Below are 17,100 nucleotides of genomic sequence, written 5' to 3' on the forward strand. Positions count from 1 at the left end.
TAAAAGGATGTTGTTCACTGCACCCCAAAAAGATTGTGTTCACTGTACCCCCCCAAAGATTGTGTTCACTGCACCCCACAAAGATTGTGTTCACTGCACCCCAAAAAGATTGTGTTCACTGTACCCCCCAAAGATTGTGTTCACTGCACCCCAAAAAGATTGTGTTCACTGTACCCCCCAAAGATTGTGTTCACTGCACCCCACAAAGATTCTGTTCACTGTACCCCACAAAGATTGTGTTCACTGCACCCCAAAAAGATTGTGTTCACTGTACCCCCCCAAAGATTGTGTTCACTGCACCCCACAAAGATTCTGTTCACTGCACCCCACAAAGGATTTTGTTCACTGCACCCCAAAAAGATTGTGTTCACTGCACCCCAAAAAGGATTTTGATCACTGCACCCCAAAAAGGATGTTGTTCACTGCACCCCAAAAATGATTTTGTTCACTCCACCCCAAAAAGATTGTGTTCACTGTACCCCACAAAGATTGTGTTCACTGCACCCCAAAAAGATTGTGTTCACTGTACCCCCCAAAGATTGTGTTCACTGCACCCCACAAAGATTCTGTTCACTGTACCCCACAAAGATTGTGTTCACTGCACCCCAAAAAGATTGTGTTCACTGCACCCCAAAAAGGATGTTGTTCACTGCACCCCAAAAAGGATGTTGTTCACTCCACCCCAAAAAGATTGTGTTCACTGCACCCCACAAAGATTGTGTTCACTGCACCCCAAAAAGATTGTGTTCACTGCACCCCAAAAATGATTTTGTTCACTGCACCCCAAAAAGGATTTTGTTCACTGCACCCCAAAAAGGATGTTGTTCACTCCACCCCAAAAAGATTGTGTTCACTGCACCCCAAAAAGATTGTGTTCACTGCACCCCACAAAGGATTTTGTTCACTGCACCCCAAAAAGATTGTGTTCACTGCACCCCAAAAAGGATGTTGTTCACTGCACCCCAAAAAGGATTTTGTTCACTGCACCCCAAAAAGATTGTGTTCACTGCACCCCACAAAGGATTTTGTTCACTGCACCCCACAAAGATTGTGTTCACTGCACACCAAAAAGGATTGTGTTCACTGCACCCCAAAAAGATTTTGTTCACTGCACCCCAAAAAGATTGTGTTCACTGCACCCCACAAAGGATTTTGTTCACTGCACCCCACAAAGATTGTGTTCACTGCAGCCCAAAAAGATTGTGTTCACTGCAGCCCAAAAAGATTGTGTTCACTGCAGCCCAAAAAGATTGTGTTCACTGCAGCTCACACACAGAAAAATGGATGTGGATCACTGACACCTGCCTATCTCCAATCCCACACCACACAGCAATATCGATTGTAGTTTGTAGAACACAGTTTCCCTAAAATTCAGCAGACTCTGTCCCTAACAGGATTGAGAAGAGATCGTAGATCAGGATTGAGTGCAGATTCACCCCACCCCCCACACAGCAATATCGATTGTAGTTTGTAGAAGACACTGACCCTATAATTCAGCAGACTCTATCCCTAAAATGCCTACAACTCGCCCTGCCTAAACACTCCGACCTGTCCCTCAATTCTATCCGGACACAAATGGTTTTTTCCTGCCTATCTTTCCCTAATCAGCAGCCAGCACATTGATGTGTGCTCTGTCCCTTAGCTAAGCAGCAGAATGACGCTGCTGCGGCGGCTGCCTCGAACTTATAAAGACTTGGTCACATGCTTCAGACGGCCAATCACAGCTACTAAGACATTTGCAGGCATGGCTGGGATGGCTTAAGGCACACCAGTTAAACGATTGTTGATTGGCTGTTGAAAGCCCGCCATGAAAAGAGCGCCAAAGCATGCAAAACCCGGAAATAAAACGACCGAACACGGATTTTTACCCGAACATACAGTAAAGTGTCCGTGTCCGTGTTCGGGTAAAAAAAATCCAATTATTCGGTACGAACACGAATAATACAGTCCGTGTTCGCTCAACACTAGTTATAGCTTTTTTGTGTGACCGTGGATATGAAACGTTTTCGTTTTTTAATGTTTTTCCTACAGCTTTTACAGGTTGCGCACTTTCCACACGCATAAAAGCCTGCCAAAAACTGAAAAATGCCATTGTTTTTTACCCGGGGTGGATTGATTACTCCTGGAGCTACTTTATCTCTTAACGAGGGGGCTTTTTTGTAGATAAACCTGGGCTGTTCTGACAAGACAGGACCCAAGATCCTGTCTTCTTTGAGAATAGCCCAATGCTTACGGACAATTTTTTCAACTTTTTTGTGCTGGATGTTGAAATCTAAGACAAGCCGGGACTGTGTATCAATTTCCTTAGATCTGGAATTTTCAAGGAGACGATCTCGCTCTGTGTTCTTAACCCATTCTAGTTCTTTCTTTATGTCTTTTTTATCGTAACCCTTCTCCAAGAACCTTCCTGTTAAAGTGTCTGATTGTGCAATAAAATCCTCCTCTGAGGTGCAGTTGCGCCTTAAGCGTGTGAACTGTCCGCGAGGGATATTGCACAACCATTGTCTGTGGTGACAACTGTCCAAGGGGATAAAAGAGTTTCGATCTGTGGGTTTAAAATAATTCCTAGTTTTAAAACCACCATCAATTTTAAAAATTTCCAAGTCTAAAAACACAATATTTTCCTGTTGTATATTCCACGTTAAAAAGATGTTTTTTACATTACTATTTAATCTGTTCATGAAGGCCTCCAAACTTATCATATCACCTTGCCAAATCATGAACAGATCGTCAATGTAGCGACGATAGCAAATAAGCTGTGGGGGCAAGTCTGCAAAAACAGCTTGTTCCTCCCAGTGGGCCATAAAAAGATTGGCCACACTGGGAGCAAACTTAGCCCCCATCGCAACACCTTTGACTTGTAAGTAAAATCTGTGGTCATACCAAAAGTAATTTTTATTCAGGCAGAACTTTAAACTTCTCTGAAGGAACCTAATTTGCTTCCTGGGTAATTGTGTTTGGGATAAACCCCACTTTACAGCACAAAGAGCATCGGAGTGGTCAATTATAGTGTATAAAGATCCAACATCCGCTGTAATCAATATACATTCAGATGAGCTGGGTAACACACTCTCAAGTGACAAGCAGGGTCAGATTGCAGGGTTCAGCATAGCTGCGATCTGTCCCTGTGTCACTCAGTCACCTCCCCCCACACATGTTAGTAAGCACCAGGCATACATTAACCCTTCCCTCTCCAATAAATTTAACCCCTTCCCTGCCAGTGTCATTTTTACAGTAACAGTGCATATTTATAGCACTGATTACTGCAGTAATGTCACTGGTACCCCCAAAAGTGTCAAAAATGTCAGTCAAGGGTCCGATCTGTCCGCTGAAATGTCGCAGTCCCGCAAAAGAAATCGCAGATCGCCGCCATTACGCGTTAAAAAAAAAAAAACACCAAAAATCTTTCCCTTTGTTAGTAAACGCAATAACTTTTGCGCAAACCAATCAAAATACACTTATTGTGAATTTTTTTACCAAACATAGGTAGCAGAAAACAAATTGGCCAAAAATTTAAAAAAATTTAGATTTTTACATTTTTTTGGGGAGAATTTCATATAAAAAAATGTGAAAAATATTGTTATTTTTTCAAAATTTACACTCTTTTTTTGTTTATAGCGCAAAAAGTAAAAATCGCACAGGTGATCAAATACCACCAAAAGAAAGCTCTGTTTGTGGGAAAAAAAGGATGTCAATTTAGTTTAGGTATGGCGTCGCACGACCGCACAATTGTCAGTTAAATTCGCACAGCGCAGAATCGCAAAAAGTGGCCCAGACGTAAGACAGCAAAATGCTCTAGTGGTAAAGTGGTTAATCGCCAATAACTGTCCAGGGAGCACGCTTTCCGCACAGCAATGTGTACATTCTGGTCCACCCGCCAAGAGGCTGTATTGATGCGTGCGTCCGGCGTGAAGAGATTTAGAACTTTCCAAGCTTTCCAGTTAGGGCCGCCTGCCAGTTTTTCTTGTGGACCTAATTGAAAGCACTATTTAGGTTTACACCTAGCGCTATGTCCGTTTAGGATAGAAAAAACTATGGAAAAGGACTGCAACTTTTTATTTTTTTCCAGAGCAGATTTACAAATGGTCACCCATAGAGCCATCACAATTCCACCCTTGTCCATTGTATGGTGCATGCAAACACAAACAGAACAGGTGGAGTCAAGGGAGGGACCAGTGGTGGGGCAGAGGGCGGGCTAGGGGTGGGGCAGAGGGCAGGGCCAAGGGTGGGATCAAAGGGGGCCCCATCAGGTAGGCTGTAGGGGGCCCCATGATTTCTAACAGCGGCCCTGGTTGTGCAATATCCCTCGCGGACAGTTCACACGCTTAAGGCGCAACTGCACCTCAGAGGAGGATTTTATTGCACAATCAGACACTTTAACAGGAAGGTTCTTGGAGAGGGGTTACGATAAAAAAGACATAAAGAAAGAACTAGAATGGGTTAAGAACACAGAGCGAGATCGTCTCCTTGAAAATTCCAGATCTAAGGAAATTGATACACAGTCCAGGCTTGTCTTAGATTTCAACATCCAGCACAAAAAAGTTGAAAAAATTGTCCGTAAGCATTGGGCTATTCTCAAAGAAGACAGGATCTTGGGTCCTGTCTTGTCAGAACAGCCCAGGTTTATCTACAAAAAAAGCCCCCTCGTTAAGAGATAAAGTAGCTCCAGGAGTAATCAATCCACCCCGGGTAAAAAACAATGGCATTTTTCCGTTTTTGGCAGGCTTTTATGCGTGTGGAAAGTGCGCAACCTGTAAAAGCTGTAGGAAAAACATTAAAAAACGAAAAAGTTTCATATCCACGGTCACACAAAAAAGCTATAACATAAAAAATCTGATAACATGTGCTACGCAAGGCGTAGTTTACATGTTAGAGTGTGACTGTGGGCTACAGTACATAGGTCGTACCTCAAGAGCCCTACATGTAAGAGTTGGAGAACATGTAAACAATATACGTAAGGGACTTACTACCCATAGTGTATCTAGGCACTTTAAAAATTACCACCATAAGAATCCTAGCACCTTAAAATTCTGGGGTATTGAAAAAGTCAGCTACCATTGGAGGGGTGGTAATTTTATTAGACAACTCAGTCGCCGCGAATCCTTTTGGATCTATGAGGCGAAGGTTTTAACCCCTTTGGGCTTGAATGTTGATTTCGATCTTAATTGTTTTATTTCAGACAGATGAGTTTTATGGTCATTTTATTTATTTGTAAATTTTTATACACATGTTTTTAATATTCTTTTTAGTATAAAGTTTCAATGTCACAATATCTTGATTGTACCTTTATGTATTTTTAATAATTATGCACATGGTGTTTTATAAAATATTGCATTCATTATTGTTTGTCCTAAGAGTATGCAGTATGCTGCCATCTAGTGACTGGTTAACAGTGTGGCCGTCAGGTCCGATTGACCATCATTATAATCAAAGATTGATTGTATTTGATGAATCTTTAATGGCTAGTAAAAAATTATATAAGGTAGTGTTTTAAAACATTTCCCTTTAAATACATAAATTGCAGCCGATTCATTTTAGAGTGTATCATGATCGGAGACGTTCGTTTCCACGGCAATACACATAGTTGTGGCTTAGCTGTAGTAAACATCATGATCGTGCCCGCCTTTTCCGCTTCCTGTCCAGAGAGACTATCGAGTCTCTATGGCGATGGTGAAACGCCGGACATGATGAAATAGGCGCCGCCCATCTCAAGCTTAAAGAGCCGGACCTATTGACCTATCAGCATCCCCGCTGAAGAAGTCTACGCCCACCAGACGTAACGCGTACGGGGGATTGGTCACTCGGTCCGTCGGCCATACAACACGGAAGCCAGACACCTCACAGCACGCTGCATGCTCTGCTATTTACATGCCCATTGAACCGGGACACAATGTAAGTGCAATACTATTTTTTGAGCAATAAAATGTTATTCCTGCAACAGAGAGCACTAGGTTGTTTCCTCTTTTATCCATATGTTTTGGAGCTTATTGGGAAAGAGTATCCTCTGTGATTTTGAGATATCGTTATGCTGGAGGCAATTGTCTGGTCCTATTGATATCGTTTTGGCTGATCATCGTGGAGATTGATTCATGCTTTTAGACCCTGTGGGGTCAAGTTCTGGAGGTGAGAGGCAGAGAATGCCGGGTGATGGGATTTTATGAGCACTCAAGTTTTACAACTTGCCTGTTTGGGGGACAAACCACACACTGCGCAGGAGTTGTGGAGGAGCATGGAACAGCAGACAAATGAGTGGTTGCTGCCAGCGAGCCTCAAGCCCGGCCTGGTGGTGTGCGATAACGGGAGAAATCTCATAGCAGCTCTGGGCCTAGCCGGTTTGACGCACATCCCTTGCCTGGCGCATGTGCTGAATTTGGTGGTGCAGAGGTTCCTTAAAAACTACCCCGATATGTCAGAGCTGCTGCAGAAAGTGCGGGCCGTTTGTGCGCACTTTCGGCGTTCTCACCCTGCTGCTGCTCGCCTGGCAGCGCTGCAGCGTAACTTCGGACTTCCCGCTCACCGCCTCATATGTGACGTGCCCACAAGGTGGAACTCCACCTTGCACATGCTGGAAAGACTGTGCGAGCAGAGCAGCAGCAGGCCATAGTGGAGTTTCAGCTGCAGCACGCACGCGTGAGTCGCTCTGCGGAACAGCACCACTTCACCACCAATAACTGGGCCTCCATGCGAGACCTGTGTGCCTTGTTGCGCTGTTTTGAGTACTCCACCAACATGGCCAGTGGCAATGACGCCGTTCTCAGCTTAACTATCCCACTTCTATGCCTCCTTGAAAAAACAATTCGGGCGATGATGGAAGAGGATGTGGCACAGGATGAGGAGGAGGAGGAGGATGAAGAGGTAACATTTCCAAGGCTTTCAGGGCAGTCATTCGCAAGGGGCTCCGAGGGTGGGTTCCTGCACACACAAACGCCAGGGACACAATTGTCCAGCAGGGGCACAGTTCTGGAGGATGAGGAGGATGAGGAGGAGGAGGAGCTGGAGGAGGAGATGGAACCATGTTCACAGCAGGGTGGCACCCAGGCCAGCTCATGGCCATCACTGATGCGTGGCTGGGGGGATACAGAGGACACGGACGATACACCTCCCACAGAGGACAGCCTTTCGTCGCCTCTGGGCAGCCTGGCACACATGAGCGATTACATGCTGCAGTGTCTCCACAACGACCGCCGAGTTGCCCACATTCTAACTTGTGCTGATTACTGGGTGGCCACGCTGCTGGATCCCCGTTACAAGGACAACGTACCGTCCTTAATTCACTCACTGGAGCGCGATCGCAAGATGCGCGAGTACAAGCGCACGCTGGTAGACGCGATGCTGCTGGCATTCCCATCTGACAGCGGGGCCACAGTGGAAGCACAAGGCAGAGGAGGAGGAGGTCGCCAACTCAACCAGGGCACCGCCAGCACCTCAGAAGGCAGGGTTAGCATGGCCGAAATGTGGAAAAGCTTTGTCAGCACGCCACAACAAACAGCAGCACCAGCAGCTCAGATGGAACGTCTTAGCAGGAGGCAGCATTTTACCAACATGGTGGAGCAGTATGTGTGCACACGCCTACATGTAGTGAATAAGGGGTCTGCCCTCTTCAACTTCTGGGTCTCCAAATTGGGCACATGGCCTGAGCTTGCCCTTTACGCCTTGGAGGTGCTGGCGTGCCCTGCAGCCAGTGTATTATCTGAACGGGTATTTAGCACGGCTGGGGGTGTTATAATAGACAAGCGCAGCCGCCTGTCCAGAGACAATGTGGACAAGCTCACGTTCATTAAAATGAACCAGGCATGGATCCCACGGGACTTTTCCGTACCTTGTGCAGAATAGCAATGGATACCGACCTTACCCAGCCATTGTTCCATTTTTGCTCTTTCTCACTCTTTTGGGGTGTACCCTCATTTAAAATTTGTGAAAAGAAGCAGTGTTGGCTACCTCGTCCTCCTCCTCAGGGCCAGATTAACGTAGGGGCTATTGGAGCTGCAGCTCCATGCAGGCCCCTACCTTTTATATAGGCCCTGGGTTGGCCATATTCACTGTGACCGCTCTTCTGTCACTTGTAAACACAGAAGTCTGGCTTCTATGCTCGCTTCCCCAGGCAGCACCCTCAGAACCTCCCCACACAGCGCGAAGGCCGGACAAGGAGGGACAGTTGCCGATGCATGGATGTGTTTATGGGCTTCAGAGACAGCATCCCATGTTGAATTAGGCATGCATGGCTGCACCCTTCCTCCTCTGGGTGCATGCCAAGGCACGGCCCTTAAGGCCCTTCAAAATCCTCAGCACCAAGACCATGATGCTCTTAATCCGGCCCTGGTCCTCCTCCACCGCCGCTTCCACCTACACCGCCCATAGGTGTGCGCAGCCTATTGCATTAGGGTGTGCACCCCAAAGTTGAAATACACATGCATGTGTTTGCCTACATGTACATGGCCCCGATACATTACTCTCCCTGCTGGCAAAGAGAAATAGAGCAGAGCAGGTGCGAGGGAGATCTTTCCCATCTCCTCACTGGCAAACAGAGCGATAATGCTATGTGCCCTAGGTGATTAGGGTGCGCCCAGGTACACCAGGCACACCCTGTGCGCATGCCTATGACACCGCCACATCCACCACCACCTCAACCTCCCTCCTACTCCATATGGGCCTCGTCCTTCAGAGATGAAGAACATTGTTTTATTTTTCTGTTTTTTTTTGTTGTTTTAAGTTATTTCCCTATCCACATTTGTTTGCAGAGCACTTGCCATGCTCTTAACTACGTTTTGCTGCCATTTGCAGCACTCTAGCCCTTTCCATTGGTGTTTTAGAGCCATTTTAGTGCCTTAAAGTTCGGGTCCCCATTGACTTCAAAGGGGTTCGGTGTCCGGGAAAAGTTCGGTAAAAGTCCGGGACACGGACCCGGACTTTTTTTTAAAGTTCGGCCGAACCCGTCGAACACGGACATCTAGGTGTCCGCTCAACCCTAAACATGACATTAACAGCTACAACTTGAAACATTGTATCCTTCAGAAAGGGTCAAAGCATTTTATGATGAATCTTTCCGCAAAATGACACAAGGGCTTGTACAACATACTATTCTAAAAGTGGTTGTAAACCCCATTCATGAAACTTGAAATAAGCACATATATCTGCAGTGTTTACTTATCTCTCTCCAAAGCTCTAAGTGTCATTTCTTTCTGGTGCTTTTGTTCCTCTGTTATCAGCATGAGTCACTTCTGACAAGTTCTCCGACACATGAGATAGCATGAGCTATAAATTTTTGTCGGAGAGGGAGCTTAGAGGGAGATAAGCACTGATCTTGTCTATTCAGAATACAGCTCTGCGTGTTCCTTCACTCCTCTGCCTATGTTGAGGGGGGGGGGGGTGTCCCTTTCCTCCAATCAGCCCTCACACAGTGTAAGTGCAGTCTCCCTGTCCTCTTTATTATGCAGAGACAGATAAACATAATCTGTATTTCTGAAAGAGTTTAGAAAGGGGAAGACAGCAGATAAACAAATAAAACCTATGTAGAAGGATTTGTTTAACATCTGAGGCTATTCACTTCACTAGGTATATGTGAGGGTTTACAACCACTTTAAACTGGCTGAGGACAAAAAAATTGAAAAAGGGCCCCATGCAGCCAGAAAAAAAAAAAAAAACAAACCAGTTTTAAATGTATTCTTTAAAGGTGAGACGGGGGGCGTGGCCCGCATGGGCATGTGAGAAGTCGCATCTCACGGAGCTCCCGCCGATAATCGGGTAATTACCTACTTGCCCCGGCTGGCTACCTTATCCTGATCACCGGATTTGGCTTCCTGAGTCTCCTCTGCACGCAGCGATACCTTGCATGCTGCGATCCGGAGCCGCCATGACCAGGGGGAGCAAACAGAAAGAAGGCAGTGGTGCTGTCCCTGTCAGCCAAGATGGCGCCGGCCCTAGCGGGAAGGGTAAATCTTATTTTAATGCCACAACTGTTATACTTCTTGCACAACTCCCCGAATGTCATTACATTGCAGACCTTTCGAATCGTGAATACTCTATTTAGGTCCCTGCTGTGGAAGGGAAAGGCGGCTAGGGTCCGCTTGGAACAACTGCAGAAACCTAGGGAAGGGGGGGGGGCCTTGCCCTCCCTAACCCGTGGCTGTATTATCTGGCTTCCCAACTGCAACACTTAGTGGGCGCGGTCTCGGGGACGCGGGTCGGTGCGGCATTGGTGGTTATGCAGGGTTTTACGGGTGCGAGTGGGATACCGGAGGGACTGGAGGCTCAGCTGCTCACCAAACCCAATAGGCGATACCCGCCGTATCGCCTCATGCAGAAGGTGTGGGACAAGACCAAACAATTGCAGCAAGTGACGGGATACACCAAATCTAGCCCAATCTGGGGTAATCGCACCTATCCAGAATTGTGTAAATTGGACCAGGCTGGTAGATGGCGCTCATTGGGGGTAACTCACCTGCAGCATATCATGCGCAAAGGGGTCTTGCTACCTTTTGAGCTGTTACAGGACCGTTTCTCCCTACCCAACACTATGAAATTTTACTACTTCCAATTACAGCACGCAGTGCGGGCTCAGACTGCCACTGGGCAGTTGCACCTGTCTCCTGCTCCTATTTTTTCCCTTATGCAACAGTTCACTGATACCAAGGGGTTCATATCCAGCTGCTATGCCTCCCTATTGAGCACATTCTTAGAAAAATACCCTGGTAGGGCTTGTGACCAGTGGAGCACTGATGTGGGGGAGATCCCGGGTGAGCAGTGGGAGGAGGCCTTAGAGTCGGTCCGTACGTGCTCCTTGAATGTCTCGCATCAGGTGTCTCAATTGTACATCCTACTCAGGGTCCACCATACTCCTCTGACGCTCCATTCCATGGGCCTCCGGGATGACAACTTCTGTGGTCGTTGTTGGAGGGAGGTGGGAAACTTGATTCACCTGATGTGGCGTTGCTCAAAGCTGCACAGATATTGGACCGCGGTGTGCTCTGCTATTAACAGAACCCTGGGGGTGGACATCCCTGGGGACCCTAAGCACTGTATTTTGGGCATACTAGACCAAATTGTGGAAGACAGATTCCTGAGAGAGGCTGCCTCTCGCGCTCTGTTCCAGGCCCGCCTTCTTATACTGAGACATTGGATTGGACCAGACGCCTACTTACAGGATGTGGCTGGAACAGATGGGGGGCACTCTCAGAATAGAAAAGTTTATATACCAACACAGGGGTTCTACACAAAAGTTTTCTAAAATTTGGGGTGCTTGGTTGAACTGCCCGGCAATGGCCCATAATGACCTCATTCTGGATCGTTTACTATCTTAAATGCATGCTTTTCGGTTAGGTTTGTCGTAGATTGGTTGCTAACCGCATTTGGGGTGGGCAGGGGAGATTTCTTAACATGTATGGTATTTTGGTGATGTGCTAATTATGCTGACCCAGTATCTTTTGAATTAGTTAAGAACAATGCTTTATGTGGGGATGGTGATTCCTTTCTTTGTTATGGTACCAGTATATTGTTTTGATGGTTATTGTGGTGCTGTGTGTTTCTCTCAATAAAACATTTTTCTGATTTAAAAAAAAAAAAGGTGAGACAAACTACACCCGGGAGGTGCTCTGCATAAGTGCATTCAAACAAAAGTAGATTCATTAATTTCCAGAAATATTAAGCTTTTGTGTTTTATTCACAGTCCTGACATATTGTAAAGTTTCATAATATTTTTTTTTCTAGTTGTGGCAACCATTTTGTGACTTTGCAGACATTGTGGACATTAGAATAACACAAGCCAACTCACCAGTAATGCCAGAAGGCCGCATTGTGACAATCACTAAGCAAAATAACAAAGTTCTGGTGAGTATGGATTGGTACTAATTGGATTGGTGTTGCAATTTACTACAGCATGACCACTATGGACAATGTGTACAGTTCTTAACTGTTGACATTGATCGCTTATGAGTATTTGGGAGCCTACTAAATTATTTTCTATGTGTTTGCATGTGTTGATGCAGCTTAGGAAATTATTCTATAAAAGGGTGCATCATTTTGACTACATTAAAATATGCATCTGACCCCCTTCTAAGTTGCATTAAGCTACACATGCATTCCTGTATATATGGGTCAAGAATTAGTTCTGTAAAAAAAAAAAAAAAAAATGTACACAGGTCCTAAAGCATGCATGATAAATTATGTCAAAATAAGCTCTACCTCTGGCTGGGACGAGGTGTAGCCAGAGCCAGCATGCTGTGAAGATGCTGTGAGCTTTTGAGTCGACTGTATATCCTGATAGCATCCTACTAACAGCCCTTGCATAACCTCCAGCCTACTTAATACCCTTGATTTGGTTCTTGGATACCAAAAGTTGGTTAATGTCTTGAGTAACATGTGACCCTCTAAACCCTATACTGTCGCTACACTGCAACCACTTAAAATATATCAGGTTGGGTTTTAGAGTCCCATCATAGCATACAGGTTAAGTTAAATTTTTTTTCACATCCTTTTTATGTTAGTTACTTAAGGCCCTGTTCACAACTGAGCATTTTTCAGCTCGTAAAAGCTCATCTGTGAAGTCTCAAAACGCCCAACAAGCAAAACCTTATTCATTTCAATGTCCCCTGTTCACATATGAGTGTTTTCTTGCCTTAAGCAAAACGCCTGAAGCTCTAAAAAGTACATGAGCTTCTTTTTTGGCAGATTACAAGCGTTTTTGTTGGATGTCAATGCCTGCCTCCAAGCACCTGGAAAATACGCCCAAAAAAAAAACCTTGAAAATGATACGCTCAGGTGTGAATGGAGCCTTAAGGTATGATGATTTAAAGTGCAACCGTGGAGATTGTATTCAGTGACAAATGTAATTTGTTTTTGCATTCTGTGTCCTCACACAGGGGATTTTACGTCCAAACATTTTCTCATTTCTCTAACTTTTTCCGTTATGACGCATTTGTTCATCTGTTGATCTTAATCACCAGCTTTGTACTTTTAATGCTGTGTATACTTGTATGTTGTATGGTTTCATTATTCCTGAGTTTTAATAAAAATACCCTTTTATTTATTTAAAAAGAAGGTCCTTGTGAAGTACGCCAGAAGTGATATCCAAAGTGAGCCCAAGAGTGCTTAAAAGTGCTTCACCCTTAAGCAGTTCTTCCTTAGAGCAGCCCTTTCCTGTGCCAGTGTTCACAAAACTGCTGCCAAATTTGAACTATTTAGAAGAAAAAACTGATCACGTTAAATATAAGCAGCGAGCAACAAAGAGAAGTACCCAACATAGTTACATAGTTATTCTAGTTGAAAAAAATAACAAGTCCATCTTGTTCAACCAATAAGATGAAAAAAATCCTTCCTTAATCTGCACGGAAATCCCCAATACAACAAATTTTGCTCAATAAAACAGTTAAACAGTAGTATTGAAAATGGGTTATCAGCATATTTTATAAACCTTTCCAAAGAAATCTATATTGCTTGATATATTGGTCCCTTTGTTTCTTGTTCAAGGAGGCACAGTTTTCAGTCTTGAAGGAAGCATTGTCTTTTGTATCTCTGGTCGATGGATATTATCGATTGACTACAGATTCTAACCATTATTTTTGTGAGGAAGTGGTTCCACCAAGGCTGAGGTGGAATTTGGAGAATCAGTGTCATGGACCCATCACGTAAGTCACTGATTTATCGAAACACACACATTTACAATACATCTATTCTTCTTCAATATAAAATTGTGAAATAAAGCTATGGGGAAGGTTCCTGCATTTATAATAAGCTACAAGACAGTAAAGGATTAATGAAATGACAACACTGTATAAGATACTGCAAAGAAACATGCCATCTCAATTTTTTTTTGGCTACAGCATTTATTTTATTTGCAATAGGATTCATTTACATAGCAGTAAAGACCACTGTGAGACAATAAAAGAGGAAAATAGCTATCAAAGACTTGCTATGCAAATAACGTGCATTATTGTCTAGTCAAGTGGGCATAATAAATGTGAAAAATAAATATAAATAGGTTGGTGTCAAGGCTATTGGTGGCACATAGCCAAATCACAAAAATAATACAACACACAAAGCACAAAAGTCCCACAGGGATTATCTAGGGCACATGTGTCAAACACAAGGCCCACAGGCCGAAGCCGGCCATTTAGGTCATTTCATGTGGCCCTCACACCCAGGGGAAGGAGTGGAAGATTGATGTGAACAGCCTGTGAAAGAGAGCTGATTCCTGCACACTGTGCATAGTACACCCCTAGACCCTCCATTCAGTATGTAGCGCACTCCTCAATACTGCACTCTGTACACAGCACACTCCTGAACTCTGTATGTAGTGCACCTCTGAACTCTGCACTCCGTATGTAGTGCATCCCTGAGCTCCACACATACCGCACTCTTGGTATCTTTAGCCCCTTTAAGATCCTCCCACTGTCTGAAATTTGGCCACACCCATAGTTTGATGCAGTTCAGTGGGGGGCGTGGTTAAGTTCCTGCACCTATTCTCTGAGGAAAAATGCCCTGTATAAATATATATAGGCTTACAGATACAACCGGCCCTTTGAGGACAACCATGATGCTCGTGCGGCCCTCAATGAAATGGAGTTTGACACCCTTAATCTAGGGCATAGGCCAACCAGAAGAATAGGGTAAAGTAAAAGTAATAGACAGTATATAAAAATTCCAACAATGTTGGTCTCAGACTGTAAGAGATCGAACTAGTCGTGGTTCATATAGACATCCTGACATGTTTCGAAATCTGAGATGATTTCTTCTTCAGGGGAAGATCCGAGCACAAATCAATTCTTCTACAAATGCAATATACATGTATTAGTGTTATACATAGAGTAGAACATATAAATCCACAGACATCCATCAATGTTTTTGAAACATGCAGACAGGCCATCATACTCACAACGTGAAAATTAATGATAAATGTGACAAATGGAGATTCTCTGATAACATTGCGTATTGCCATTTGTTTTCTGTAGCATTGACCAGGTATTTGATTTTATTGAGAAATATTTGATGTCTACGATGTGCCAAGGCAAAGAATTACTAAATGGTACATAGACAACTGACAACACATTTTAAAGTAAACTTGACTTCACTATGTGTTTTGTCATGAGCTCCTACTTAATAGAGCTGCCTTTTTTTTTACAAACTCTAATCATATAGGTCTTTCTTTCAGCTCAGAGTTTGCAATCAGCAAACTGAAGAAAAATAGCAGCGCGGGAGGCAGTTATGTTCTTCGTTGCTCCCCCCAAGACTATGACAATTTCTTGCTGACTGTGTGTCTGGAGGTAGAACTCTATTTGCTTTTGGTGTAATTTTCAGTCACATTAGTATCATGTCTCTAGTTGGGCTTATCCTAATACTCTAAAAAGGTGCAATTTTGGGTGGCTTTGTTATAAGAATCAATAAATATATAATCTATCTTATCTTTCAGTATTTGAGGCATACAATATCATGACTATATCTCTAGGCCCTTTTGACTTCATTGTTAAAGATGACCATATATTGTGCCAACAAACTAAAAATTGGCTTGTTTTGCCATCCCTGCTGGGTTAACTCTTCTGTGGGTTGACTTTGTTGCATACACCATCATCTGACTGTGGATGTCATAATAGAAGCTACTACTTCCTGTTATGACAGGCAAAGGTTTCTGTTATTATATCCTTGGATAGCACTCAGCAGATCATGCTGCTGGTGTAATGCTGAATCACCAAAATCAAGCGCAATGAAATGCATCCAGATATCCACCATATAGGGATGAATCCACATTCACTGAACTATGCATATTATTTGAAAGTGATGAGACTAAATGATTTATGACACCCTGGGGGAGATTTACTAAAACTGGTGCACACAGAATCTGGTGCAGCTGTGCGTAGTACCCAATCAGGTTCTTACTTCAATTTGTTCTGTTTACGACCAGCGACGTAGACCTACGTCGGCTGGCTTTGCGTGGTTATACTGGGATGATGCCTCTAGCTAGAGGACGGTCAGCTTTCTGGCGGTAATGACCGATGCGGCTCGGGAGCCGCTCGATCGTTACCCCGGCGAGTGGGAGGGGACGCCGTTTTAACCGTTAAAAATTTTTAAAGCATCGCCTATGGAGATTTTTATTGACTGTAGTTTGTCGCCATTCCGCAGGTGTGCGCAATTTTAAACCGTAACATGTTGGGTATCTATTTACTCGGTGTGACATCATCTTTCACAATATACAAAAAAATGGGCTAACTTTACTGTTTAGTTTTTTTAAATGCAGTGAAATGTGATTTTTCGTATTTTTTTTTTAAAAATGGCGTTTGAAAGACTGCTGCGCAAATACCGCGTGACAAAAAATATTGCAATGACCGCCATTTTATTCTCCATGTCTTTGCTAAAAATATATAATGTTTGGGGGTTTTTAAGTAGTCTTCTAGCAAAAATACTGATTTTAACTTGTAAACAAAAAATGTCAGAAATAGGCCTGGTCTTAAAGTGGTTAAGTTTTCACAATAAAACCTAGATTCAGATTGGTTACTATGCACAGCTGCACCAAATTCTGTGTGCACCGATTTTAGTAAATCTCCCCCCAGGTGCACATGAACCCCCAGATTGGGACTGGTTAGACTTCAAGATTTTTCACTGATATTTCCTGCATTGTAGTTAAAACTTCCCAGACCTGCGGTACCCCTCCAGACCTGCTCCTTTCACCTGTCCGCAAACACACAGGCTACGACCTCAAAGGAGTCCATCCTTGCTCACCATTATGGAGAATAGATGAATAAGAGCTACACTCCGATCTTTTCCTAAGACGACACATAGAATGAATATATTACCTGCAACCTCGGGAAAAACCCAGCAGGCTGGATGTACCCATGTTGATCGATTCATTAAATTGGTACATTCAGCTTGCCTAATGCCCATACACAGTTTAAATCATATATGGACTGCTAAATACTTTTAGTCAATAATCAACAGTATAACTGCATCCATTATGTCTCCACCCAAAGAAACCACCGCCTTGTTAATGCTTTTCACCAGGAATGGGTTGGTCACAAGGAATCTTGTGAGAGTTAAAAAATCTGGCACCGTCTTGATTGATGATAGAATACAATATAGAAGTAATAAATTATACCCCCACCCATCACTTATGGAATG

The 17,100-nt window shown here is 43.9% G+C and overlaps 1 protein-coding gene across 1 annotated transcript in view; it reads left to right on the forward strand.

Moving 5' to 3' along the window:
* JAK3 (Janus kinase 3) overlaps positions 1-17,100 on the forward strand; it is a 184,719-nt gene that overhangs the window by 94,545 nt on the left and 73,074 nt on the right. Inside the window, exons 7-9 of the mRNA XM_082267037.1 lie at positions 11,704-11,823; positions 13,462-13,619; positions 15,143-15,254. Coding sequence (XP_082123163.1) covers positions 11,704-11,823; positions 13,462-13,619; positions 15,143-15,254 — 390 coding nt within the window. The remainder of the gene's footprint in view (positions 1-11,703; positions 11,824-13,461; positions 13,620-15,142; positions 15,255-17,100) is intronic.

This window comes from Pelophylax lessonae (genome assembly GCF_965119305.1).
Source record: "Pelophylax lessonae genome assembly, chromosome: 1".
Classification (NCBI taxonomy): Eukaryota; Metazoa; Chordata; class Amphibia; order Anura; family Ranidae; genus Pelophylax; species Pelophylax lessonae.